We start from the raw sequence: 25,197 nt of genomic DNA, 5'->3' as shown, positions 1-25,197 counted from the left end.
GTATACATAAAATTACATTGAAATTGTGACCGAATTATTTGAAAATGGCTACGAAGGATCGAATTTCTTACCGCATTGATACGTGGTCGGGCAACATTTGCCCTCCGGCGGTGGCAAAGCGGTGCAGTTCTTTCCGTGCGTCTTCATGGGCGTACCACAGTTCTGAACAGCGCAGGCGATGTCACCGCGGAAGCAGTAGCAGTGCTGACAAGGCTGCTTCGAGTAGATCAGATCGCCATCCTCGTAAACGTTTCCTTCGTGATAACATTGCGGCGATGCTCCGGGCGCTAGCGTGGTGGTCATAATCAGGCCAGGCGTTGGTTCAATCGTGGTAGCAAGATCCTCGTCATATTCTGTTGGCGATTAATATTGGAGATAATTACGAGGAAAATTACGCTGGAGACTGAAGATGGTTGTTTGAAGAAAGATGGAAGGTTATGGAAAAGTACATGATAGCATTCTATGTGCTCATTCTATGGAAATAAATTTTTTTCTATTGACGTCAATACGAAAGGGTCATGGAAGAGCATGCTTTATCCATATTAGACACTATTTATGGATATCTTTAACGGTTTAGGCTGCATGAGACAGAAAACCTTAGCACTTATTTATAAAACTTTTAAATTATTATAGTTTTCCCTCAATTTTCATTCAAATGAATAGCCATCTAGCGGTTAAAAGGCCGAACTATTTTTCGGAGTATGGTCAGCGCCTCTATCGAGAAAACGCCCAAGCTTGTTCTCGAATAGTTCCTATGTTTACTGCTAGATGGCGCCAATTTCAGTTGTTTTTACCGACATAGTCGGCACATTACCATCATGTCGGTAATTACCATATAAATGACGCCATCTAGCGGTGAAGACAGGAACTATTCGAGGACAAACTTGAGCGTTTTCCCGATAGAGGCGCTGACCGTACTCCGAAAATTAGTTCGGCCTTTCAACCGCTAGATGGCGACACAATTTTCTGCGGGAAATTTGAATGTCTTTTTATTAAATTATATAAATGCTTCGTTAGAAGCATTTGTAGATACTATTGAGTAGTTTAAAAGTCTTTTTCATACGAATTTAGATATCTATGACCATGATTAGCACAATGAATGCGCTGAATAATTCTTCTGTACATTGTTTAGAGATATCTTCGGCGTGGCATAGAAAAGCATTAGCCAGCGATTTAGCCGGCGTGAGTCAAGGAAACGCTCACACGGTCGTTGTTTCGTCACTTGCTTCGCTAAAATTGGTACTGGTAGACTCCCCTTTATCATAGATTAATGTTTTATACACCTAAACCTTCCTCGAGAAAATATAAAAGGGTGAGAAAGCCGCATCAAAATCCGTCAAATTGTTCTGGACATTAGTAATTTTCTTGTGAAATTGGAATGGGTCACGAAGTTAACGTTGATCTGTTCTAGTATTATTCAGATTTTAGATGGAGTTAACGATCCTCCCCAGAGGCAAAGGACCGAAGAAGTGTCGTTACCCGCGCCTGATGCGCAATAACCAACGGCCCAGACCTTCGAGTTCCCCTCCATTGAATGAGTCAAAGTTATGATTTAGCGCACGATCGAAGGGACTCACCGCAATTGTATTTGACCGGACAACACACGCCTGGTTGGTAGACTGGCCTGCATCCGGCCACCCGCAGAGTGCATTCCTGCATGACGCAAGTGGTCCTGTTCCTGATGCAGTAACACAGCTCGCAAGGATTCTGTGGATCGGTGGGCAGCTGGGCACCGTCCGCGTAGAATCGATCGTGAAGGTTGCAGCCATAATTGTCGTGGAATCCTAACGCCGTGGAACCGGAAGTGGCCGCTGGTGCTGTGGTCGTGGACGTCAGCAACTGCACCGGGACTTCTGGACAGGTGATCACGGGACAGCATTGGTCTGGTCTCTTCTCGACTGTGCAATCCTGGCCTATCGCTTTCGAGAAGGGGCAAACCCTCAGGTAACACATCAGCATCCGATTGTGGCACGTGCAGTTCAGGCATGGCTCGTTCGTCACGATTCGATCGCCTTCGTCGTAACGCTGGTAGTTGTAGTAGCATCCTGCCGAAGCTATGATAACGCGAACATTGAAATTAGATCCTTTTGACTCGAGAAATTCCAAGTTCGATAACGATAGGTATATCGACCGTTCGAGTATAATTTCAGGGATGAATTCGTGGCATCAGAAATGTAAATGTTTGGTCGTCCGTATCTGATTCTGTGCGATCAGGAATGAATATGCAACAGTTATGGTTTGGGGGTTGTTTAGGGAAGCAAATTGTATGTATCGCGTTAGCTTTACGATATCGCGTGGAGTTGGCAATCTACAGGAAACGTGTTTCGGTCCCGCAACTATGAGACGCGATAATCAGACGGTGTTGAACGATTTTAATATTCATCGAAAGGATCGATTGAAAGCGGTGCCGTGCAAGAATGGTCGAGGCGGCACGTGCTGTCTGTTCGGTTGCGATACAATTAACGTCACGTCGGTGGCGTGCGCGTACATCGATTAGGAGTAATAAAACTCGCCGCGCTGTACATACCTCCGTCGTATTCTGCAACTTGTGTGGCATCGTGGTCGAGTACTGGCGCTGTAACAGAAATAACAAGGGTGTTACTCTTCGTATGACGTATATATTATCCTAATCGCAGAAAATTCCACCCTTTTCCAATCTATTGTTCTTTTCAACATCATCTTGCCCGACCCTTGCACTAAATTGAATGCTGCCAGCGAATAAAATCCTCCAGCCAAAAATTAGTTAAACAGTTCGCGAATATCGATCGATGCAAACTCGATAATTGAGGCGGAGGGTAACGAAACCGCACGAGGGGCTCCATTCGCGAACAGACCCAATCCACACGCTACAAAATCAGTTCGAAATTGCCTGCCATTGAAGCAACGACAATACAGGCAATTGGCAGATTCGGATCGATACCCGTTCGAGTTTCTCGTCTGCGCGAGCATTGAATTCCAACGTTCGGGCCGGTTCGCGAGGCGATGCAATCTCAGGAACTCCAATTCCCATGAAATTCGTAGGGAAACGAGTTGTGTCTCTCCTGTGCATGCAGTTTATCATAGTAATTACCGACGGGATGCGTTTGGCCGGAGGGTGAGCCGGCTCTAACAACGGAGTGAGTCAAAGCGTCATATGGCGCGAGCGTACGTGGGCGAATTCTCGTTAACACCCTCGCCCCAGTCGAACGAATTGTATGCCGAGTGCACATGGAATACAGAATTCTCTCTGGACCTCTCCGTCTCTCTCCATCTGTATTTTTCTCTCCTGTTCCCTTTGCCTACGACAGTGATTCTTAACCACCGTGACGCTGCCGCGCGGACCGCTACAAATTACTGCGAATGCTTTTCTATGCTTCGTTAAAGAGAAGTGAAACTTTTCGATGTATTGGGCGGCAATATTGATTCCTGCTAACGTATACATATACTCTCTCCATGGAAATACTGTCCGAGTAGGTTTGCGATAGTGTTTGGTTGGATCCGGCGATATTGAATAATGTAAACGAATATGACGCCTAAAGTAGATGTAATGATAGCAATTAAAGGTCGTATATTTCGTTCCTTCTTTCTCTTTTTAGATTGTGTTACGAGTCTAGAAAAACAAAGAATTTTTCAATCATATCGCGAGCTCGAGAAGGTTAAGAACCACTGGTCTACGGCGACACGTTAGCGTGAAAACGTGCTAGCAGACGGGTCCAGACACGCATCAGCACATCGGAGCCTATTCTGAACTCCGTTCTTGGCTTACGCGCGGGGTTTTCGCAATTTCTTTGGAATTGAAGTGCCGCGCGCGGGCTGGAGAGTTCGATTGTTCGTGAAAACGCGACGCGCCACCCTCCGAGGATGCGATCGTTCGCCATTCTTTCTGCTCGCACAATAAGCCTCTCTGTTCGCCGATAGTACCTTGGCGCTCGTTTTCCTCGACCCTATCGTTCGCCAATCCCTTCGAAAATCTCAAAATAGCTCCAACTAGTCATCGCGACTAGTTACACTGCTACAACGATATAAAATAGGTAAATGCATCTACGATCGTTGATACGTAGGATCGGAGGTGGTGTAGGGTCTACGAATTCGCGAGCGAACGTACCGTTCTCTTTTGGAAACTTTTACTTGTACTTTTTTCTTCGAAAACCGACCAGGAACTCCTTGGAATGCACAAAACGTACACGTACGCGGATACGTGCATCGCGACACGCAGGATTCGAATGTACAGTATAATCTTTTCATTGAATGCACCGAGCTGGCAGATTTATTACAAACTTTGCAAAGATTTTCGGTAGACCCTGTGACGAATTTTGGAGGAAGACTTGTTTCGGTCGAACCGAGAGTCACCACCAGGGTTAACTTCATTCTGATCTCAAGCATGTTCTGCAAAAAGCTTGTCCGTTTCCTTATCGCAGGAAATAACGTATGAACGATACTGTCGAGTTCCTGTGAGCAGGAAGGCGTGGGAGGAGACGAGTGTCGATCCGGAGGTCCCATTAGGCGGTCGATCGGAAGCCGATCCGCGGCTGCGGAGGCGCGAGGTTGAAATGCGCGGCGCGTGCGTTTCCGCAAGGTGCACCCGGCCAGCGTTGCGGACATTGGTTTCCGTACGTGCGTCGCAGCAAGAGAGAGCCACAAGGCATATTCGAGAATCAGCATTCCGCGGCGCGGGAAGCGTGCTGGCGGCGGCGGCGGCGGTTTCCAGCGAATTGAATTGTACTGGGAAGCACAGCGAGCTCCGTGAATGGAAGGCCCCATCGTGTCCCGCGGGTCCCACGAGCGGGTCCCAAGCCGCGTGCCTCCACGTTACACGGGCCCCGAGCACGTACCGTGTGTACATCGCTCCGCCGAGACGATTCTTGTCTTGCACGGTGCCCGCGCTAAATTATTGCGCCCGTTCGGCCGCCGCTGCCAGCGCAGGGCACCGGACGCTTTATCGAGGTGTCGGCGAGTCGCGCGTGATTACAATCTCGTACAACTCTCGGACGCACCGTTGTCCGGCCCGATTAATGGCGTAAGCAAATTTACGCGAGTTACGCGACCCTGACGCCTCTACGCTTTTTTTTGCGCCGAACCCCCGTTACATTGTCTGCCGGCGTGATTATCGACGTGGCTCGAGCAACAGGTGCGAAGAAACTCGGCTGCTTTTTTTTTTTCTTCGCCTTTTTGCGCGCGCCACGATAAATTATTTGTTCCTTCCAGGCGAGCACCGGTTAGCGATGGGAGCGAGCCGCGAGCGAGTAATACGACAACTCCGGTCGAGAAGTATTTAACGAGGTCCTCTATGCCGAACGGGCTAAGTACCTGTGGTTATCGTTGTTGGTTATCGCTTCACCAGGAGGAAAAGGTCAAGAGAAAATGTAAACGAGTACGCGTTAAAGTTGATTGAATACCTAGTCCCAGTTCCTATCTCTGTCCGTTCTTCGTGCACCGTAGTCCAGCCTCCCTGCTATGTCCTCGATGCGCCCCTAATCGATTTAGAGGCGACGGATGAATTAAGCGGAATAAATCGACGGCTAACGGGATTGTCCCGCGGCCGACGAGAAGGCAAACAAGGTGTTTCTGTTTCCGCGACAATCGCCTCGAATTCCCCGCGAGAAATTTCCATGCTTATCGAAGAATTCCGTCCTTTGATCGCGGAATTCCAGAGGCGGTGATTAATCGGGGACAAACGGTCGGCCTCCTTGGGCCTTATCGTCCTCAACAATATACACGATCTTGCCTCGGGACTGGAAACCCCATTTGCATGAACGGTAATCGAGGTCAGATCTCCGTGCACCACGGAGACTCGCAGTCATTATGTAAGTCAACGGTCTTCGATTACCTTGCTCTTTCCTCGTCTGCCTTTTCATTAAGTAGCGTCTGTCTCTGTCTCGAGGTGCTCCGGCGCGGACGCTGCACTTAGCGATGGAACTGATACGATTAGGCTTCGATACTCAAACAATTTAGTGGGAAAGTATGTGGTAAATTGTTTGAATGCTTTGTACGAAGACAGTTGAGAACGGATATGTCAAGTTCACCGCGAATTTTTAGACAATACTAAGTTATCAATTGTCTAAAGAATCCGGCTCCAAAATCAGACGGTCAATAACGACTATATTTCTATATTCCCGCAGGCGATACTCTCCTATCAATTTACCGCTACCAATGACATTCCGCGTCATTCCCATCGCTAGATCCTCGAGTGTTCAAGAGGAAGGAACCCGGTGGAAAGAAGACAGCAGCGAGCGAGAGCGACGACATTGCGCGCGCGTTATGAAATCATCCCTGGCGGCCTTGCCTTGCGAAAGTTCATTACCATCAACCGCACACGCTCCGATGAGCACCTGGCTCCCTGCTCCTCGGCGCGTATCGCGTGCACGAAATTCTGCACTGCTAGTCCTCCAAGGTCGCGGTTACCCGGCACCGCAACCGTCGCGGTGGAATCCACCGCGGTGGCCATGAAGAACGCCACGAAATAATTTCGTCCTCCGTGTCGGATGAAAAGGCTTGTTACGACGAAACCGTTTGGCTGCGAGGATGGATCTGCGGTCGTCCTGCAACGCTATAGCTCCGCGGTCGAACACTTTGCCGTCTGGATACTAACGTCCTAAGCCATCATCGCGGAGCTTCTTCTTTTCTTCGTGGAAGAGGAGTGGAGGCTGCGTGAGGTATCTCTGGACCGACGGGGATGGTTTGTCGGATGACTGATTCGATGCTTTGCGAGTCCGCGTTGTTGAGCCTTGTAACTTATTGGCAATATCGTCTTAACTGGCCATCGGACAAGGTGATCTATCAAGAATCTAAGTAAGAGATCCTTGGAAAATTCCTCTCGTAGGATACCTAGTCGCAAGCTCAGCCAGTTATTGCTTTCTCTCAGAAATAATTTTGTCCATTTCTGTATTAGAAATAACCTCCGTAAAATCGCTTCGAAGTTCCCAGTAGCTCCCATCTAAAATTCTAGTGAAAATTGAGCCATTGACAGAAAGTGCAAGCCGACCAGTTTGCAGGAGCTTGTATCCCTCCGGGAGGTTCGTATCTCACCAGTCGATAGTTCAGGGTTTCAGTATACGTCTGCGTTATCTGTGAGAAGCTGCACGACACGTTCCGTAACCTTTGCACGCCGATTACGATTCAGAATGTCGCTTCAACGCCTCGCAGGGCGACAGAGATCGCGAAACCGATAAACGATGTCGTCATGTGCTCATAATTGATCGGGACGTTCACGGTCTTCCAACAGTCAATGTCAATGCCATCGGTATCAAGCCGTGTTGCGTCCAAGATGTTGACCGACCGGTTCTGCCGTAATATGCAAGCGTTCGCCTGCAACGCCGGCACTGTTTCGAGGACAATCATAAATTAATTTCTATTTTCAATCGAGTTCATTGCCGCCCGGCTACGCTGCGCGTCTGGCGTTGATGGATCGACAAAAGGAAGATGGAGTCGCTGGACAAGTTGCTTGACCAACTTCTAACGATTAACTGTTATTTCCTACGGGAGTGATTGAACGACGGCATTCACGCGCCATTGTCGAAGGATTCAGAAAATATTTCAATGTTCGCCGCGCAAACAATTTTCTCGAGTGCTGAAGTCCGGTATACGCGTTGTTCTTCTGGCAGATAGACGATTCGAACAGTACAATGGATAAGTATTCGTTTCCTTTCTTCCCTGGTATCGATCTTGCTTCTAATTATTACCATTACGGAAGACGTATGGTTCTATGTTATAGAATTTTGTAAAAATGTTTAAACAAACAACTTGACGCTAAGTCAGTCGAGATTCAAGAAATACAACACCCAACGCGCTTCTGGGTCATTCTAGATGAGTCTTACTATATCTCTCCGCTGCATTAGAAATGTACATTTCTTCTCGATGACAGAACTATTCCTCGCTGTTTACCGCCTGTCAAATCATTTTACACTTGGCACACGATGCGCATCACCATTTAGAGTACAAGGATAGCCAGTCTTCGAGTTAATGAATATTCCAGCGCGGACTGGTGCAAACGTACTCCTAGATTAACCCGCAGGCTACTCTCCGAGGGGATTCTATGCCGCGACCTGAAAACGTGAATCCTCAGGGAGACCTGTGTTTTACGTCTTTTTCAGCCGTTTTTCTTTGAGGTCACTTTGCCAGGGCCTTCTGGCCCCGCCAGACCTGCACAGGAGGAATTAACACGATTATTTAATCCGTGTCACGACGGAGTAGCACCCACACGTTCCGTTATACCCCTCGTCGGATGACCGCCGCTGACCTCGCCACCTCTGCGAGTAGTCTCGAAAGCTTAGAGAAGGATGCGAGGAGGAAAGAACAGAAGGAACACGCGAGTCCTCTCGCGAAGCACCAACCACAACGAATCCTTTCTGCATCCTTCTGGTTTAGAATTCCCCCTTGAGTCGTATCAACCGCTTTATCATTTATTCTCCTTTTGCAGGTGAAAGCTACTTGGGACGCATTCTCACGGCGGTGATAAGCAGCGCCATTCGTAAATAGAGTGGCTGAAGATAAACGTCCCTTGTAGCGCTGCGTCACAGGGCGACAGATGGACGAATGCTGGGAATCTTTGGCGACGTTTGAAAAGGGCTTCAAAGTCTCTATATCTCTAGCAGCCAAAGAATTGCCAAAGTGATCATTTTCCAACACTGTACCCTTCAAGCAAACCGTCTCTCGCGATCGCGGATCAATGGCCCCACATTTTGGGATAATAAGTATCTTTGGCAATCGTTACTTAACGCGTACAGGCGAACCATCAGGCGCGAGGAAAACCGACTAATTATGCGGGAGTGTTTGCATAAGTACGAGCCGCGTGTACCTTCGCTAACAAGATTCGACCGCTACGTTTGCTTTACACGTCTCGAATTTTAAGCACCGTCCGAATTCGGCATCGTCGTGCCAAGTGCCGCGAGAACTGGACACTATTAGGTACATAGAGGACTCAAAGCCGCCGTTAGACCATCTGGTAATTAATGATTGCGATAACGATGAACGAGCATCCTCAAACAAAAGCCGAGATTCTCTACGAAGCCAAGCAAACCCGACGTGTTTGCCTAAATGTATTCGACAACCGAGTCCTGTTTACCGGGCAAGCGTGCGCGATGCAAATGAAGTTGGAGGCTAACTGGAATTTAGGTGACGCGATACGATATGGAAATTATTTTACGTGCATATACCGAGTTCGTCCAGTTGTCGGAGAGGACCTACTCCAAGAGTCCAAACCGTGAAATTGTTTCAATCCTTCTTACACTAACCTATACAATTCTGACTACAATTTATTCTTCTGTGTAATACACTACAAGCGATAAATATGCTTTGGAGTAACCCTTCTACAAGTTTCTTGTTTACATGGAGCGATTAGAAAGGAAAATCCCGTATCTACCCGGTTCTAAATCTGAATACGACCAGTCTAGGAACGCGTGGGATAAGTTGAGAAATTCCAGTTTACACTTACTTAGAGCCCGACGAACGCGACGTCGGCGTTCGCAACGGGGAAGCGTGGGTTTTTACACGATGGAAATTCCAACGAAAACCAGACACTCGTCCGCCAGGCCTGTTAACTCATCCGACATTTTCAGGAAGCATCGGAGGCTGTGGCGCGCTATCGACGCCGGGCTGCCAGCCTTCGTCAGCTCAACGACACTCGAAGATAACGACACTTTGGCCGGCATTAAGGCATAAATATGGAACGTCTCGGGGGGTCAGGTGCGGCGACATGGACCGTAAGTGGGCAACGGTGAGGTACGCGGTCAGTGACATCCCGTCTCTTCACGGGCTTACAGGTTTGACCAGAATTCACAGCATCACGTGGATGCAGGCAAGTACAGGAACCGCTATTCGTGCAGCTGTGTGTCGGCCACGCACATTTTTTTTTTCATCATCCTCCGCCTCTCCCCCACTACGAGGGTATCTGTTCGTCCAAGATTTCGTAGTCCGGTCCCATCCAGTGGAAGAAATCAATTTTCCGTCAGCTTTCTTCCAGGTACATTCGTCTTGTCGACGTCGAGCGATCGACGATCGATAAACGCTCGATTATAACGGCGGTCAATGAATTAACGTGATTCCACCGTTCATCGAATTCGACGTTCCTGGATTCTTTCGCCCCGATGTTTTGCCGCGCTCGCGGGAGTCGTGTGTCGTCCGTGTGATCCCGTTTCAACGACCGTTTTCTCTCGAGGTGGTAATAATTTCAGGTAAATCGTTCGGCGACAAGAAACGTTCGGGTACGAGCGCAACGTGCTCGAGATGTTAAACTCGCGGTTTCTTGTCGCCTAGAACAGTGACTCTCAACGGATGCTAATTTCTGTTTAAAGAAATAGGAAGTGTAATAGAATCTCGATAGGGTGCCTCGACCCAGAGTCCTACAGAAGCTACTCCTCCCGAGTGGAGAATGACAAATATCATTGTGTGACTCGTAAATAAAAATATATTGGAATGCGTGGCATCGTTCAGAAGGAAGTCACACTATTCTCGAGGAACTTTGACGAACGATGTAGAAACGAATGGGAAGCTGCTACTTCCAAGTGGACTATATTATCCGCAAGTCTCGGGAACTATTAGAACTTACCGACCAATAAGTCCAATAACGTTCATCAACGATCAAGTTGAGGATCGCTGATCTATGTGCTCGACAGCCTGACGGCAATACGTCGAGAATATCGATCTTTTCCGCGAACGCGAACGTCTTTCAAGCGCGCCGATCGTCCTCGAAGAAAACCACGAGCCGTCAGGAGGGATCGATGGGATCGCTGTCGATCTTTCGAGGCTCGAAAGGGAAACCGCGGCAAAAAGGACGCTGGATTTGCTCGCGAGGGACAGGAACGCCTAGCCGCTGGAAAAAAGGAAGAAACGAAGGGACGAAGTCGAGAAGAATTCGAACCGTTCCCGTCCGTTTATCCACACCTGCTGTTCGTTGAATTAGCCACAACCAATTGCCGCCAGAGTGGGGGGCACGGCAAAAAGGACGCATCTTCAATGAGCTCTCATTGACGATGCTACGTTTTTGCACGTCGATGCGTTCGAGGTAGCACGCTGTTCCGAGAACCATACGCGCCCTGTGCGCAACAGCGGGAAACAGGATCGATTTCAGGCTGGCGTTGATGGATCGTAGAAAAGGGATGACTGAGGCAGGGATAATGAACAGGGACGTAACGGGGCAGGGGTGGAAAGGAGCGCGAACTACTGGAGAACATTCGACGAGAGCGTCTTTTACGGAGAGACACGTTTTGGATAAAAAAAAAAAGACTCTATTCGTTATTATTGGGTTGGCAAGAAATTAATGTCGGTTTTCGAACTTTCGAACCTTGACGCTTGGTTTTGTCGCTTGGTCGTTTCCCACGAACTTGACCCTGGAGATTGGCGTGACGCAATCACCCAGGCAGGTGAAAGTAATTCCATCCTTTTCGAACAATTTCCAACGCGACGCGTCGGCTAATCGGTTGTCGATCGAATCCCCCGTGGATCGGCAGCGTTCGATCGATCGTCGATCGCTAGGGACGCAGGGTGAGTCCATGGGTAATTCGAAACCGGCTCGACGTAAACGGAAGAGGCTCGTGTACCGATACCTCGAAGAGCGTGGCTCGTGATGGAGAAGACTGCTTTGGGACCGAGCTGGGAGGAACGTCGAGGAACGAATATGGCGTGCCAGGTCCATGGGAAAGCACCTTGGGACCCGACGTGCCGAGAGGTGAGCATTATGAGGTAAGACTATTCTCCTCGGGTGGCAGGGGAAGGACAAAGATAGGTTCGACGCCCTGAGTGGACGTGGCTCATTCGGATATCGGCTGGCAACGTTAGTCACCTTGGTTAGTTTCGGGAAGGCTGCTATGATCATTGCCAAATGCTAGCAAAATTCTGTGTTTGCGATAGGTTCCAAACAAGGGTTGAGTTGAACTTTTACTTTGAGGCACCCAAATTTACTGACTTTTTTGTTCACCATCTAGTAGTTTATGATGCATATAATTCATAAATCTTAATTGTAACTGCCGACGCTGTAGAAATATAAATCGTACAACTCAACAAGACGTAACCGTGAATTTATCTGCGATACTCTCGTAGAAACTTGAGACGATCGAAGGCAGAACGATTCCGCTCGAGCAACACGTTACCCGTCCGTATCTAATCCGAGTTAGGAATTGAAATGTATTCATCAATGTCGAGCCATTAGTGATGCTAGGATGGTCGTGGTATTGTTTTTTTTTTCTCCCGAAGCCGACTATCCGGGGAACGGACAGTCTAGCCGAAAGGAACGCTCTTCCTCGACGAGGTTGGTTTTTCATGCTATCTCACGTACACCTGTTCGCTGCCAAATGAGTTACGTTTCGACGCGTCGGGCGTGTTAGAGGCGTCGAAGCAAAACCGAGCCGAAGATAAGAGACCCAACGGAGCTGGTCTAGGCGTACCTAGTCTAGCTTATCGGCGGATTTGCCGTAGAACTCACCAGAATTAGATTGCGATGCCAGTAGAACGGTCAGACAGAGTATAATCCCGGGTCGACAAGTCCCGGCGCTCAAGGCCGACATGTCGGCACTCTTCTTCCGTTTCCTGAAACCACGAAAAATGTGCCGTTAGTCTGATTCACTTAACTGTACCTCCTCGAATCCGCGAATGTGTTACAATTCAGCGTGAGTCAACGGTATCGCGAATCGTTTCATTAGACTCGAAAGGTTTCTTCGAGTTCTTCTCGACAGCACCCCCTTAAATATATCCACGCACGTGATCTCGAAACAATCCAAAAGAAGACCTCGTACTTTTTCTCCGTTTCTATTTTTATCGACCCGTGAAGTGTAACGACACACATCCGCTGAACGTTAAGGTCGCATTTATCCCGTCACGTGGCGTTTTGGTGTAACTGTCGCTCCGGACAGCTGAACGTGAGGTAACTACGATTTGGACGCGAGCCAATCGCATGCCTGCGCACTTTGACCGGTTGATTCACGCGATATGCAGATCGGGACATCGTGCGAACGAACACGCGTATTTCGGTACCGGGCGAGGCGTGACTGAAAGTCGCTAATTTACGAAGCGTGTCGTTACGAGTGCCATTAAATCTATCGCGGACCGCAGAGGTAAGCGGTTCGATGACCATTCGGGGTTCGAGCTGCGGAGGCGGACGGAACCGCCAAAGTGGACAAGGGTCGCGTGGAGAACGAATTACGTATGTTGGAAACGAAGCTCATAGATCTATCGGAATAAAGGAGAGGTTCGGTGGGTGGGGGGAGGAACGAAAAACAAAAAGATGAATCGACAGGAAGGGAAGGCGGACTTTGGTGATGCCGGCGCATACCAGTTGCAACAGCGGCTTAATACAAAGGCCCACCGAGATAAAAGAGCGTGGGTAGTTTCTCTTCCACCCGTCTACTTCATCTTTTCCCCGTCGTCTGCCATGCTTCCTCCATCGTTCGCATTGTGATCAAGTGGAAGGTACTCGCGACTCGTGACACCTAAGCTCGCGTACGCCCGCTCGTTAACGCCGCTGTAAAATACCCGACGAATCTCGCGCTTGTTGGACGAACTCCTTCCATCGTCGACTCGTCGAGAAACAACGATCAACCATCCCGGTTGCTTGGCTAGAAGCGAACTCTCGAACCGGCGAAATCTACGTGTCATTGCGTATTCAAGTTACGGCCCATTGAACCGAGGTATTCGGTGAATGGATATGAACTCGCATTGACAAGTGCGCGCACCTCTACGGGGTAGCCGAGTGCTCGTGAAGAGTACCTGGTACTCCGACGAAGAAGTTATGACCTAGAAAGATACTAACGCGTAACTTTGCATTCCCTGGCAACTGCTGTGCCTCTTCCAGCTACCACGCAGGTGCTCAATGCCCTGCGACGGAACGTTCCAATCATATTGTGTAATTAAAAGGGCCGGCACTTTCTGCCCGCGCCTATTTCCTTCGAAATTCAATGAAATTCACGTCCCATTGTCCTATTATCGCATTCCCTGGCGAGCGTGCGTGCATGCGCGTCGAACACAGCCACGGGCGCCGTTACGTTGACAAGTTGGAAACGACACACCCACGCGGCGACGCGCCGTGAATGAAAATGCAAGCGCGCGCGTCGTTTTAGCGGATAGAAGCGGTGTTCGTCGGCCACGCTTCTCCCGGTCCCCTTTTTCCTCTGTCTTTCCCTTTCCTTCAGATCGGCATTCGTGTCGATCCACCCTGATTCGTCGCGAGTCGCGTTACTTTCCTTCTTGCAGGACACGGTTGTGGACTGGCACTCGTCGAACCGCGACTAATTTCACTTGCGCTCTCTATACGACCGTGGCGCAACCTAAAGACTGATTTCACGAAGCGATACGGATCACTCGCGACTGCTGAAGACCTAATGACGCGTGAGAGGTGCATAAGTTTTAGACACTAACCCTTTGCATTCTGCGCTATCTCGTTGCAAAACGTGCGAACAGGAATCGCATTACATAAAACAATCTAACTTTGGAAACGTGCGTTTTTTGGTATTATTAGACTCGATTACAAATTCTTATAGCTTCGTTCCACCCTCTATGGTGGATCGTGAACACGAATGGACAACCCCAAGGTCACGAAACGCATCGTTCAAGGGACTAATCCGTGAGTCGTGGGGCAAGGCGAGTCCATGTCGGCGATATTTATTAGCAGCTCGGAGGACGGGACAGTTAGAAACCGCAGTTAGAAACAACAGGCCGATAACGATCGGCGAGCCTCTCCTGTCCCGGATAACAGCTGTTCGCGCGATAATTGCGGCCACGTAGGAGTTCGACTCGGGTATAAGGTGCAGGTAGGTGCACCCACAGGTCCGGTGAAATGGGGTGCTGGTGCCAGAGGTTCCGTTAGAGCCCGGAGGCTGCGTTCGTTCACCATTACCGTGGAACGCGGAATATGATTACCTTCACCTGGGAACAAACTCCTCGTATCCCCTCCGGTCAAGGAGACCGTGGGCGAAGTGTTTCCAGCCGCGGATCTGGTGTCCTGGTTCGTCGTTGATACTCGACGATGTTCCGCGATTAGCCAAAGACGCGCCCCCGTTCCCTATGTCCCCCTCTACGCGTCCTCGCCTAGCCTCGACGATTCCCGATGTTGCGGGCCGTGAGATCGGGATCTCGCGATCGGGGCTGAAATCTGCATTAACGACAAACGAGCCAATACGACCGCGGCTGAGGAGGTCCCGTTTACGCGTGCAGCTAATTCGATTTCGCATTGCGTGTTATGCAAATCGGCGATTCGACCGACAGCTTGACTTGCGTGCGTGCACGAACGAACACGGCGTGGCGTCCTCGGAACTGGTCCCCGGTCGGGAAATGTTGCGCGATAAAACGTCCGCCGAACGTTCGTATCTACTAATTGGAACACATCCAATAATTCAACCCGGACCGGATCGTCCGTGAGAGCGTTCCGTTTTATCGCCTTCCGTCCCGCGGTCTCATGCTAATCGAGGAATCCTTCGATTCTCGCGTAACGCTGGAACGGTCACCGTTCCCGTCGACCTCTTATCGCGACTCCGCGTGTAACGGTCGGCTATTTCATATAAAGCGCGTTTAAACAGCTCGGATCGAGGACGGTGACACGGACGCGAAAGATCGGTTACTTCCGATATGGTGATGCACCGAGGGAGCAGAGGTATCGACTCGATGACTAACGGGGCCTGTCCGCCTCTCCTAAAAGGCTGGATGTCCCAGTCGTCGCGATGCTTCATCTTTGAGTTTCGACGACCGGGAGCTCGATAATTGACAGGCTGGCTTGGGACCTATCTCGAATCCTGCGGTAACTGGATGCCCAGCTTTGGTGGTGTCTCTAATCCAGCCAACGCTCTAATGCCGAGACCTCTGAGCATCTTGGACTGATGCATCACGAGAAGATTGCTATATTCTGGACTGAATGATTGGTAACAGATACGAGTGGTATTTCGAAGGTTCAACCCTTTCCACGAGGCCATCTCTGACGCGACATAGCTAGTTTTCCCTAAAGTGCACTTAAGTGAAAGTCGATAGTCTACCTAAAGTAGATTAGAACCTCCCTGAAACCTTATCTGCTTTACTCCACGTACTTTCCATCCCTTTCCTCTTCGCATTTACCTATCTTTCACCCGCCATACATGAAACTCCACTTTTCCTTGTAATCTCTTCCTACAGTTTCTTCAAGAATCCCCAATTCTACCTTTACGAGTCTGCTTCCTCAATTTATCAAAGCTCTAGGATCCAGCGATTAGGATCTAAAAATCTCCTTCTTACCTATGTCTAGGTTAACGGCTCAACGGTGTCCTCGTTATGAAACGGAGTTAATTTTCGAGTGGACTCTCTCGTCCTTTGAACGTAAAAGCTTTTTCGTGTTCGACGCGGGAGGAAAGTTTCAAGAAGTCACGAGACGTGTCTGTGTACGCGATGCGAGACTCTCTTCAAGGGCAAGAGCGTCGTGATCTGCACGTTTCAGTTTATGGGCGCAAACGGGTTCAAAGATCACGAGATCGGCGCGGAGGTGGACACTCGTTGCAGAGGTGAAGCCTGTAAATGACGTTATGCAAATTACAATGCAAGCCGTAAAGTCCCGCGACCCTGCTACCATTAGTCGGGGCCCAGTCGGTTGATACCTTTAACCTTCCTCAGCCTGGGAACTATCCGCGTTATTATTTATGAGAATCAGAGTCAGGCTCCGTTCTCCTCCCACCCGTTCCCTTCGTTCTTTCCACCTCCTAGCGCGTTCCAAAGAGTTTGCCGCGCGGCATAGGCCTACCCTGCTTTCAAGCGAATTCGATTTTGTCAATATAAAGTCAACATTTTTTGCTAAATATCCTTGAAAAAAATGATACAGACTACTTTCCGAATGAGAAGGTTTCGCAATAATGAAGCGAGAACACAGAATCATAAAAGCTAGCAATGCTATGGAATCTACGAGAGTTGAAACCAGATCTACCTTAGGTCAACACTGAAGTTCTTTACCTTAATCAATATCTTCATTTTCGAACGGTTCTTGCATCAGTCACCTGCACTAAAAGCTATCCCCTACAACGACGCTTCAACTGCAAGAACATAATCACCCTGCCCGACCGAGACCTTCGTCCTGGGAACCATCCGCGTGATTATTTATGAGAATTATCGCCGGGCTTCGTTCTTCCACTCATCCTTTTCGAGAGGCCTCGTCTCGTTTCACCCTTGAAGGACTTCCGCGTGCCAAGTACTGAACAGTTCCAGACTGGTCCCTGCGGCCATCCGACAGGTTGACGGCGAGCGGCTCGTTACGCGATCATCACCGAGCAATCTCAGCACGAAAGGAGTCGTTGTTCACCGGGGAACTGTGTTTGGTCCTACGTTTCGCGTAGACGAGCGATTCGAGATTGGTTACACGGCCAACAAGCGGTCGCTTCGATTGGGAACTCGTCCCGTCTCGGAAAAGGCGACTCAGCCTAAACAGCGAAATACGAATGTCGAGGAAGACCGAGTAGACCGGGTCTTTCGCACCTTTTTGTAAATCGCACGTATTCAAATTTCGTTTTTTTTGTTTCTTAAATATATTACCTCAGTAGAAGACTTAAAACTTGCGCGTTTTATTTAGCGAAATATTCTACAACCCCAAACAGCGATGATAAATTCTTTCGGAAAATAAGTGCCGCGTCTATCAGTCGGATCCACCGAGCTCTTCGGTGCTAACACACAAGCCTGATAATTCCCAGCTATTCACCGATTCCCGCTCATTACTGTTATTATGAAATGTAACATCAGTCAAGGTGTTCGGTATCAAACAGCATAAATTGCAAAACGAAGGAACGCAGTCGCCGCGTTATTTCTCTAAAACGTCGAACGAGCGCGGATGGAGGCGGCTGGTATTACCAGAGAAATCATTAGCACGGGCCAAAGCCGCGGAAAGGCTATCGAGCGAGCGAGCAGACCGAGCTCTCGACCGTGTTTAGAACTCCGCGAGGCGATTATGTTGCGGGTTAAGGGGCTATCGGGTATTCATTACGCCTAATGACCTCTCGAAGCGGCGAGTGCTTTTGGGCACGATGAAACGATGGAACGTGAGGCGGCACGGCAGAGAGGATACTCTCAGGAACAACGGGGTTCGATTACTTAGGGCCTTGACGTTCACACGAGGGTGCTCGAGCAACAGGTCGGCATCATGTGCACGGGTCTCTATTTATAGATCTACCTGAGCTAGAATTACGTGGGGTCGAGGATGAACCTCCCGACTCCTCGTCTTCACCTGAATCCACGACGCTCTGCTACCCTCCGCCATATTCGGTTCGTTCGCACCGGCAATTCGCGTTTCACTCGATGATTCCGTGGAATTCGCCCCGACGCTCGATCGACCGGTTCTCTGTTCCCTTTTCCCCCCTTCGTTTCCCCACGCTCGCTGAAACCCTCTCGGTTTTGCGGAATTTACGAAGACGTTCGCGGTATGAATTTCACGCGTTCGACTCCGTCCTCGGCTAATGCGATCCTATCGTGCTCGACTCCGATGAGAAAAAACGCGTTATCGCCTCGGTTAAGGTTTCCTCGTTCGCTGGAAAATTCGATAAATTGCTCAATCTCGACGGTTCTGCGGTAATTATGTTGCCCCGCGTAGTTGCACACTTTTATCGCGAGCCGATCCGGCGATAGAAGAAGTAGTAGAAAGAGAAGTTGCGAGAGATCAAAGGAGGGTACTCTCGTACTTTACTCCCACCTTAAATACACGTTGAAGCAATTAATGTGAGATAATCTAATGATTCTTTGTTAGGAACGAGTAATTGGAAAAATACCTGTCGGTGAGAAGTTTCTTTGGGAATCAGCTGTGGATTCGTCCGTGTTAAAGTTGAGTGACTTACCTGAAACAAAAAGGAAAAATTCAGTTAGAGACTGGGAATGATAAATTGATAGATTAATGTGCGCATTCATTGAAAAATTCCTTGAGTAGAGCAGTCTTGTCTGCGCCGTTAGAAAAGGGCTCATCGACACGGTTATGCGTGACAGAAAGCACTGGCAATGAGAAAAGTGACCGTTGGCCTCTCGCTAAGAACGCGACATCCCCGCGAAATGACACATTCCGCAAAGTATGCAAGAATCGAGGGTTAAGGTCCAATTTGCGGTCGGGCTGATCCTTTTTCCTCCCGTAATGACTACTATCAAGCGATTTTTCGAAGACAGGGCCCGTTCGACCGTGCCGCGAGAGCCCAGAGACCAGAGGAGTCCATCAAGGTATTCAGAATACCCCCCACATTTATCCTGCCCATCCCGCGGGTTGTGCGTCGCGATTGAAACGTCCCCTCTGTGTCGATCGATCGCTCGATCGCTCAGCAGCGCGTAATAACGAGCATTACGGCGAGATGCGGCGATTCCCCTGGTATTATAATATCTTCTTGAAGGATCGCATCGGACCAGAGCGCCCCGAGCTCTCGAGAGATGTTCGTCTCTTTCTCCCTCTACGTCGGCATTTTAACATTCGCTCGCGTTTAGGCATCCGAACACACTTTTCCGCACGGGTGCGCGAGTGAAAAATGCACGTAATTTTACTGCCATTATGGCCTGACGCGTTCATCATTACGATTATTAAAGAGCGATTCGCTAGTGGCGCGAGCTGTTCGAACCCGTAGACGGTTTACCGCGCAAGCTGTTTACATCACGTTTCCTTTCGTTGGCCGAGAGGGAAATCGCTCGTGTTTCGCTGTTGGTATTCTTTCGTTTTCGAATTTTACAGGGCTCCAATCTCTAATTCGCATTCCAGAGAAAGCGCAACGCACTTTTTCGCAAGGGTAGCGGGATTTCCGCGTCATCCAGCGCAGCTTTCGCCACCGTGCAATTAACTCGCTGTTATTACCACGGGCACAACTCGACCGTGAGTTACGCGCATTCTTCGCAATCCTGCCATCGTATATCTCGCTCGCACATCTGCAGAAGTAATAAGTGTGTAATACCATCTTCCACCCCAGCGCCGTTTTCCTTCTTTGACCGGTTTCCTCTTCCTTTTCCACAGGGTTTCCGCCCCGTTTCCCATCTCCGCGAGCGTGGAAAACTTCGCGCGAACGTCGACGAAACAATTTCCGTTTCGCCTGGCGATATTCTCCCTCTCGTTAGCTTCCTTCTAGCGCTCACAGTTGCTTTTTATGGCGGAAGTAGCTTCTTATCTAATTTCAACGGCGTCGCTCGCATCGATGAAAGCAGCCTTTTGCTCTCTACCGTTTTCACGAGCTATTAGCGCCTTTGGCTGGCCAACTTAGCCAACTGTTGCCTAACCGTTCCGTTATCGAGTGTCGCTTTGACGAAAGCTACCTTCTTCCGTATTTTTTCGTCACAGGTGCCATTCGGCCGTGCATGGCTCACGGTAGGCCGAAGAAGGCGATCGAGAGAAGAAGGGAACTTAGAACCCGCAATAAAAGCGAAGGGGGGTCCCATTTTTGTTTGACGAGAGCCTTTTCCACCGAGCGTCTTTTGCGTTCCCATGCGAGAGAAGCCTCTCCTCTCGTCACGAGCACGACCAGAGCAAACTCACGGCGCTGCCGAGTTTCCGGCGAGAAGTGGCTGCCTAGCTCGTGTAAACACGAACAGGGACCCGGGGAATGCAACGACTCCGTTCCACGGATAATCCGTAAGTGGCTGTTTTGTGTCTGGCGCGTCGTGTCTATCCGCCGCGTTCCTCCAGCCACGCACCGTGGCAGTACCGCGGCAGCTTGCATGCGCAACGCTGATGCGTTTCGGTTCGGTTCGCGCCGCTCGTCGTGGCGCTTTATGGCATGCATACGTAAGTGGTGTTTCGAGGAAAATGGTTCTTGAATTTTCTCTAAGGGGGCATTCTACCGTGGAAATTTGCAAACGTTAAAAGTAACGATTATCTCTCGAAGTAAGATGGTAATCGTTTAAATAAAATCTGTCTATACGTAGGTACCTGTTTGTAATTTAGATGGTGAAGTATTCGAGGACACGGATGTCCAAGATCTCATTTAACATACCGTTGTTGGGTTTTCCCTGGCCTTAACATACATACACCCTCGCAAAATGTCTACGTTTGCTAGCAAATAAACTTAAAGGTTGCAAGATTTAAAACAAGTTCCCTGTCGTCAAGAACGATTACCCTATATTTAAAACCGACACGGCAGTCAACGCGTCAAACACGAACGCGATCCGTACGGAATGCGGCGACTCCGCTCCGCGGATAATGCGTAAGTGGCTGTTTTGTGTCTGGCGCGTAGTGTCTCTTCTCCGCGTTCTTCCGTCCACGCACCGCGGGCAACGCGCTGCTCGAGGCTCAGCGCGCGCATCTAGCACGCCGCGCTCCGGTTCCGTTCAGCGCGAACGTTTCATCGCAGATCGCGGCGATCTCTTCCTTGGAGCCGTTGCTCGATCGCGCCTATCCCTATAATTTCCAGCCCCTGGCTCGTTTCCCGGATGACTGCGATTCGAGACGCGGTAATTGTAAAATTAATTTCGCTACAAAGTAGAGAACCTCGCGGAAACTGGTTTCCTTTTGCACGGTCTACGCCCCACCCCCCCCCTCTCTCTCTCTTTCCCTCTTTCCCATCGAGCGCGCGCGATGCTCACTACCGGTTCTTCTTCGCGTAGGGTAATCCAATTACGATGATTTTTCGAGTCGCGCCGCGATAGGAGAGATACGTAAACGGTCGGGAAGCATCGTCGAGGCAATTTGCACGAAATTAAAATGGCAGGCCGCGCCTTGGTTCGCGAAGGGCCGCAGGACGCGCGATACGGGGTGGGATGATTGCGACAGGTGTAACCGCGTGTCACGGGCGTGGATCGTCCTCCGTGTCCTATGATCGGTAATCCGAAACGTCGAGGCGTTTCGATCGCGCTCGTCCGCCTATCGGATCGCGTAATAACAGGAAGCCGTACGGACGATCGCGGTAATTAAAACTCGCCACTTTGTAATCTTCAGTCCATTAAAGCCCATCAATTACCGAGAACGCGGCCTCCCCTGAACGAGCCGCATCTCGGAGCGGATCTCGAGCGGGGCTGTGCATAATTCAGGACGTGTTTCGCGATAATGGTCCCCTGGGACCGTACGCTGAATATAGGTTTCCTGGAAAGGGGGCTCTAGTGATTTAAGGGCTGGACCCCTTCGCGGATCTTCCGCCTCCCTTCGTCGTCTGCTGCCTCACGGTTCTCGATTAAAATTTTTTGTTGAGGGAGACCTGGACCGCGTGGCATAACGAGTCCTGTTCTAAGAGCCTGATCTCGAAGGCAATTAATCGACAGGAAACGTCCTGATGTTTCGTTTAAAGAGTTTCTTTAAAAAAAAAAACAGCGTTGTCGGTTAATTCCTTTCGCTCGGAATCTAACATGGTGATACCAATTGTTTCTTTTCTCACAGTACGAAAAATTGCTACTTTGAATAGTTGTCCTTTCCTAGGGCTGTTTCAGGCCCGTCCAAGCATTACTGTACCTGGACCACTATCCCACGGCTAAGAATCGCTAAGTTTTTTCCTCTCGGCGCGTCTTCGAAAGGGAAAAGAACCTTCTCTCGCTGGTTTACGACTCGACGACGGAAGCTTATCGCTCTGCGAAAAGCGAGCGCGAAATTTCTCAGGAATCTCGTGCGCGCGTGGAATCGACGCTCGTTTCCCCTCTTTCCCGATGTCATTATCTCCCCCTGGCCATCGCGGTTCGGATTTATAACGCTACTTAAGCGCTTCTTCGCGTTCATCGGACGTAAAGCGAGCGTAACGTCGTTGCTGGAGTAATCTTGCCAAGTTATGTAACGTTTTACGTTTCCGCCGCGGGTTTCTCGACTTCCCCAGGCAACCACCTTCAGCCCAGAGATGGGAAACCTTTCGGCATTGGAAGGCCGCGTGAATATCTCATGAGATCCCGTACCTCGTAAGCCGTCGATTTTTGCAAAATTATTCAAAGCTGGGAGAAGTTAGTTTTTTTATTATCGGGGAGCTGATTGCTTCTGGAAACCGTAAAAGAAACTACCGTCTCATCGTTCTTCGATCACCTGTCTTCTGATGTTCATCCCCGTGCTCCTCGCGAGCATTGGGCGCTTCCGTTATCGGGTGCGCTCTTCCTCGTGTTATTATTGGCAGAAGCGGTCAGTTACGATCCAGCGAGCGCCGGAAATTGTCCGTTACGAGGAGCACCAGGTGATTAATTATTATGCAAACTAGCGGTATCCGCGTTCCTGGTCCTTTAAGCGTCTGGAAGATGCCGCTGCTCCTCTCGCCGCGGTCTAATGGACCGTCTTTAGAGCACTGTTGCGACGTTTGAAAGAGACGATGCGATGTGGACTGACATCCCCGCCAAAGGGGAATGCAGAATTACTCTTGCAATGAGTTCTTCTCGGTGCCGAGGAGGCTCTCGACTTGTCGCATTTGCGCTTCGTGGATCGCGGAGACGATTACGACGAGTAATATTTTATGAGATGCAGGGCTTAAGCATCGCACTTAACGTATCGAGAAAAATAGTTTTTAAACGTTATTGGTGCAACGTCGTGATCGAAACGCTTGGGTTCTATCGAGCTGTAAAGATATCGGAGAGTACATCGGGCTGTTAGCGATGTTTAAGGAGCGATTACTAATGTCTTGTTCTATTATTGAGTGACGTGAAAACATCAAAGCAGTTTATTTTCTTCGCGTCGAGAATCGTTTGTGTGGGTTGGGTTTGCGTTAAGTCGAATTCGTTGCGGCCTCAATTGCATTCACGGCGGATTTGATCTTGGAATCGATGTCCTTCGAGGGCGCGACGCGGACGAAGATTAACGTCGAAGTCGTCCGTCGAAGAGGATGACAAACCCGCAACGAGTTCTCGGGAGTTACACGTCGGGAATGCGTAGCATGCTCAGATTCCGGAATGTCGATTGGTCGTTCAGCGCGAAGCGAATTACAGCAGGGTCTCGAGGGTCTCTTAACGCCTCTGCGAGCCTCAACCGTGAAATCACGGAGGGAAGAAAAGGGTGGAAGGCGCGTACCAAGCAAGAAATTGCGAATATCTGCTGATGCGTTCTTGAATCTTCGATTCAACAATAAGCTGAGGATCGACCACCGAGACGATTGCGTCTACGGCGACTGACATCGGAAAGATGTAAAATAGGCCTTCGATCAAAATCGGTGGCGTTGCTCGCAAAAAGGATAATCTAAGCGAGAGAAGAGAAGAGGTATAATATAAAAAGGATCAAATTCAACTCGGTGGTTTTGAAGAACGTTGACCAGCAACAATAATATAAGCTGTACAGCTCCTTGCATTTAACACTCCTGGATAAAAGTTTAGCACAGACTACTTCCTTCATCCGATCTACATAAGACCTCCGAGAGGGACGAAGTCGCCGAGCGTAGCAACCGTCTCGCCGATGAAGTCGTTGATCTAATCACGTCGGGCAGCGTACGAGGCAATAAAAGTTTTCCACGGCAATCGCTACGATTACCGTCCAGGCTTGTTCGATAGAAACATTGATAGAGGATCCTCGTTGGCAGCGCAAAACACGAGGGTCCGCGGCGCTCTTTTTCGTGAAATTGCAGAGCCTGGAACTGACATTAGAGATCCACGATACTCCGTTTCGAAGTACCGTTCCCATCGAGATCGGTGCTCGAAGCGTGCGCTTGCATGCTCGGGGTACTCTCTAATCAGAACTGCGCACGATACGCGAGTGTATCCAGCAGCGGAGGATTTGATGCAAATACGACGACGTCGGTACCGCGTGTACAAACAGAGGGATAATTAGAATGATAATGGAAGCGTGCCTTTCGTAGCGAAGAAGTCGAAGCCCTCCGAGACACCAGGCAGCAGACTTCACTTCGTTCTTCGGCGTGTTTGCGCATCGGGAAACCCTCGAAGTTGCACTGTTTACACTGCGTTTACACGGAAAGCCTGGAACACCGAGTTTGCTTTGGGTGCGGCGTTTTGTAGCCGGCTGACTATCTTCGAACCCTCAAGTTCAAGGTACCCTGCCACTTAGCGAGACAATGTTGAGTGTAAACAGGACGTCTGGTATCCTGGCGAGCTTCAAGGCGAACTTGTCTTCACCGTGAGAAAGCTCCACCGAAGACACTCCATCGTATGGAGATTTGCAGGAACGAAGTTCTCGAAATGGTCTGGAGGATTTTTTCGTGTCCTCGATTGATACTATGATTCTATTAATTTGGGTCGGCTGAATTAGGACAGGCATAGGAGCATGATTAAAATTCTCAAGGTGTTCTTTGATCTCAGCTAACGTATCCTAATATTTGAGAAATACACCTCGATTAATCTATGCAGCTACATCTGTGTTCGACTTACTCTGTACGTCGTCTGAAATAGTAGCAGACACGCCTTGACATAATCGCGCGACAGAGACGTCGAACGAAC

General features: G+C 49.5%; 1 protein-coding gene across 3 annotated transcripts in view; it reads right to left on the bottom strand.

The window, feature by feature from the left end:
* Positions 1–25,197, bottom strand: part of LOC128891553 (titin-like) — a 50,524-nt gene that overhangs the window by 10,098 nt on the left and 15,229 nt on the right. For 2 of the 3 annotated variants that reach the window (XM_054151116.1, XM_054151118.1), the window contains exons 2-5: positions 12,395–12,498; positions 2,528–2,575; positions 1,578–2,054; positions 72–353 (exon numbers count right to left, since the gene is read on the bottom strand). In XM_054151116.1, the coding sequence (XP_054007091.1) occupies positions 72–353; positions 1,578–2,054; positions 2,528–2,575; positions 12,395–12,476 (889 nt within the window). In that variant the 5' untranslated portion in view covers positions 12,477–12,498. Of the gene's footprint in view, positions 1–71; positions 354–1,577; positions 2,055–2,527; positions 2,576–12,394; positions 12,499–18,668; positions 18,735–25,197 lie in introns of all 3 variants that reach the window. The other variant, XM_054151117.1, reaches the window with a different exon arrangement.

This window comes from Hylaeus anthracinus, unplaced genomic scaffold (genome assembly GCF_026225885.1).
Source record: "Hylaeus anthracinus isolate JK02 unplaced genomic scaffold, UHH_iyHylAnth1.0_haploid 12002, whole genome shotgun sequence".
Taxonomy (NCBI): Eukaryota; Metazoa; Arthropoda; class Insecta; order Hymenoptera; family Colletidae; genus Hylaeus; species Hylaeus anthracinus.
Note: the sequence above shows the minus strand (reverse complement) of the source record. Positions and strands in the feature narration are given on the sequence as shown.